Raw genomic sequence first — 1,024 nt, 5'->3', positions numbered from 1 at the left:
GTTGGTGTGTTACAGTGTCAGTACTGATCTTGTTGGTGTGTTACAGTGTCAGTACTGATCTTGTTGGTGTGTTACAGTGTCAGTACTGACCCTGTTGGTGTGTTACAGTGTCAGTACTGACCCTGTTGGTGTGTAACAGTGTCAGTACTGACCTTGTTGGTGTGTTACAGTGTCAGTACTGACCCTGTTGGTGTGTTACAGTGTCAGTACTGATCTTGTTGGTGTGTTACAGTGTCAGTACTGATCTTGTTGGTGTGTTACAGTGTCAGTACTGATCTTGTTGGTGTGTTACAGTGTCAGTACTGATCTTGTTGGTGTGTTACAGTGTCAGTACTGACCTTGTTGGCCTCTCTGTATCTCTTCCTGAAGTCTGCAGAGCTGAAAATGTGGACCAGTTCGAATCGACTCAGAACGATCATCAGGAAGTGGTTTGGATCCATCATGGAAGCGCCGGCCTGCATCAGAACACAAACACAAGAGACTGAATCTACAGACTCATGATGTCACACTACAGGTGGGGTCAGTACTGTCAGTCTCTACCTGCAGCATGATGACGTCTTTGTCGAACATCTCCACTCTGCACTTCACGTTGTGATAGTAATAGATCTGAAACACAAACAAGTATTACTGTTGCTGTTGTTGTTACCATGGTGACTCTACACAGCTGCTGATCGCAGTATTGATCACTTCAGTATTGATCATCAGGTATGGACTCACCTGGTTGATCAGCGAGAAACCGTTCCTCCTCCACATCCCAGCATGCACCTGAGCACAGAGGACCAGGCAGCGGAGGGGGAGTTCGATGAGTAGGGGGGGGCTGAGTTCACCCTGAGGAGACACACACACACACACACACACACACACAAATGTTAACACTGATGTATTGATCCAATTGGTTTGAATGTTGTGATCAGGTTTGAAGATGTGAGAAATCATGTTGTCGCTGACCAGAGGAAGTTGTTCAGGGAAACGAGAGGCGACTTCTGTCCTGCTGAGGAGAACATGGAGACCTGGGGGGGGGGGG

General features: G+C 47.5%; 1 protein-coding gene across 1 annotated transcript in view; it reads right to left on the bottom strand.

Annotated features, from left to right (window-relative positions):
• The window catches only part of ubr2 (ubiquitin protein ligase E3 component n-recognin 2), a 22,521-nt gene that overhangs the window by 10,933 nt on the left and 10,564 nt on the right, over window positions 1-1,024 (bottom strand). The window contains exons 16-20 of the mRNA XM_087174347.1: window positions 949-1,010; window positions 718-828; window positions 541-606; window positions 304-455; window positions 169-184 (exon numbers count right to left, since the gene is read on the bottom strand). Of these exons, the coding sequence (XP_087030473.1) occupies window positions 169-184; window positions 304-455; window positions 541-606; window positions 718-828; window positions 949-1,010 (407 nt within the window). The remainder of the gene's footprint in view (window positions 1-168; window positions 185-303; window positions 456-540; window positions 607-717; window positions 829-948; window positions 1,011-1,024) is intronic.

Source organism: Seriola lalandi, unplaced genomic scaffold (assembly GCF_002814215.2).
Source record: "Seriola lalandi dorsalis isolate HSWRI2012SDOR001 ecotype SW California unplaced genomic scaffold, Sedor1 jcf7180002054342, whole genome shotgun sequence".
In the NCBI taxonomy this organism is placed as follows: Eukaryota; Metazoa; Chordata; class Actinopteri; order Carangiformes; family Carangidae; genus Seriola; species Seriola lalandi.
This window is presented reverse-complemented; position numbering and strand designations above follow the sequence as displayed.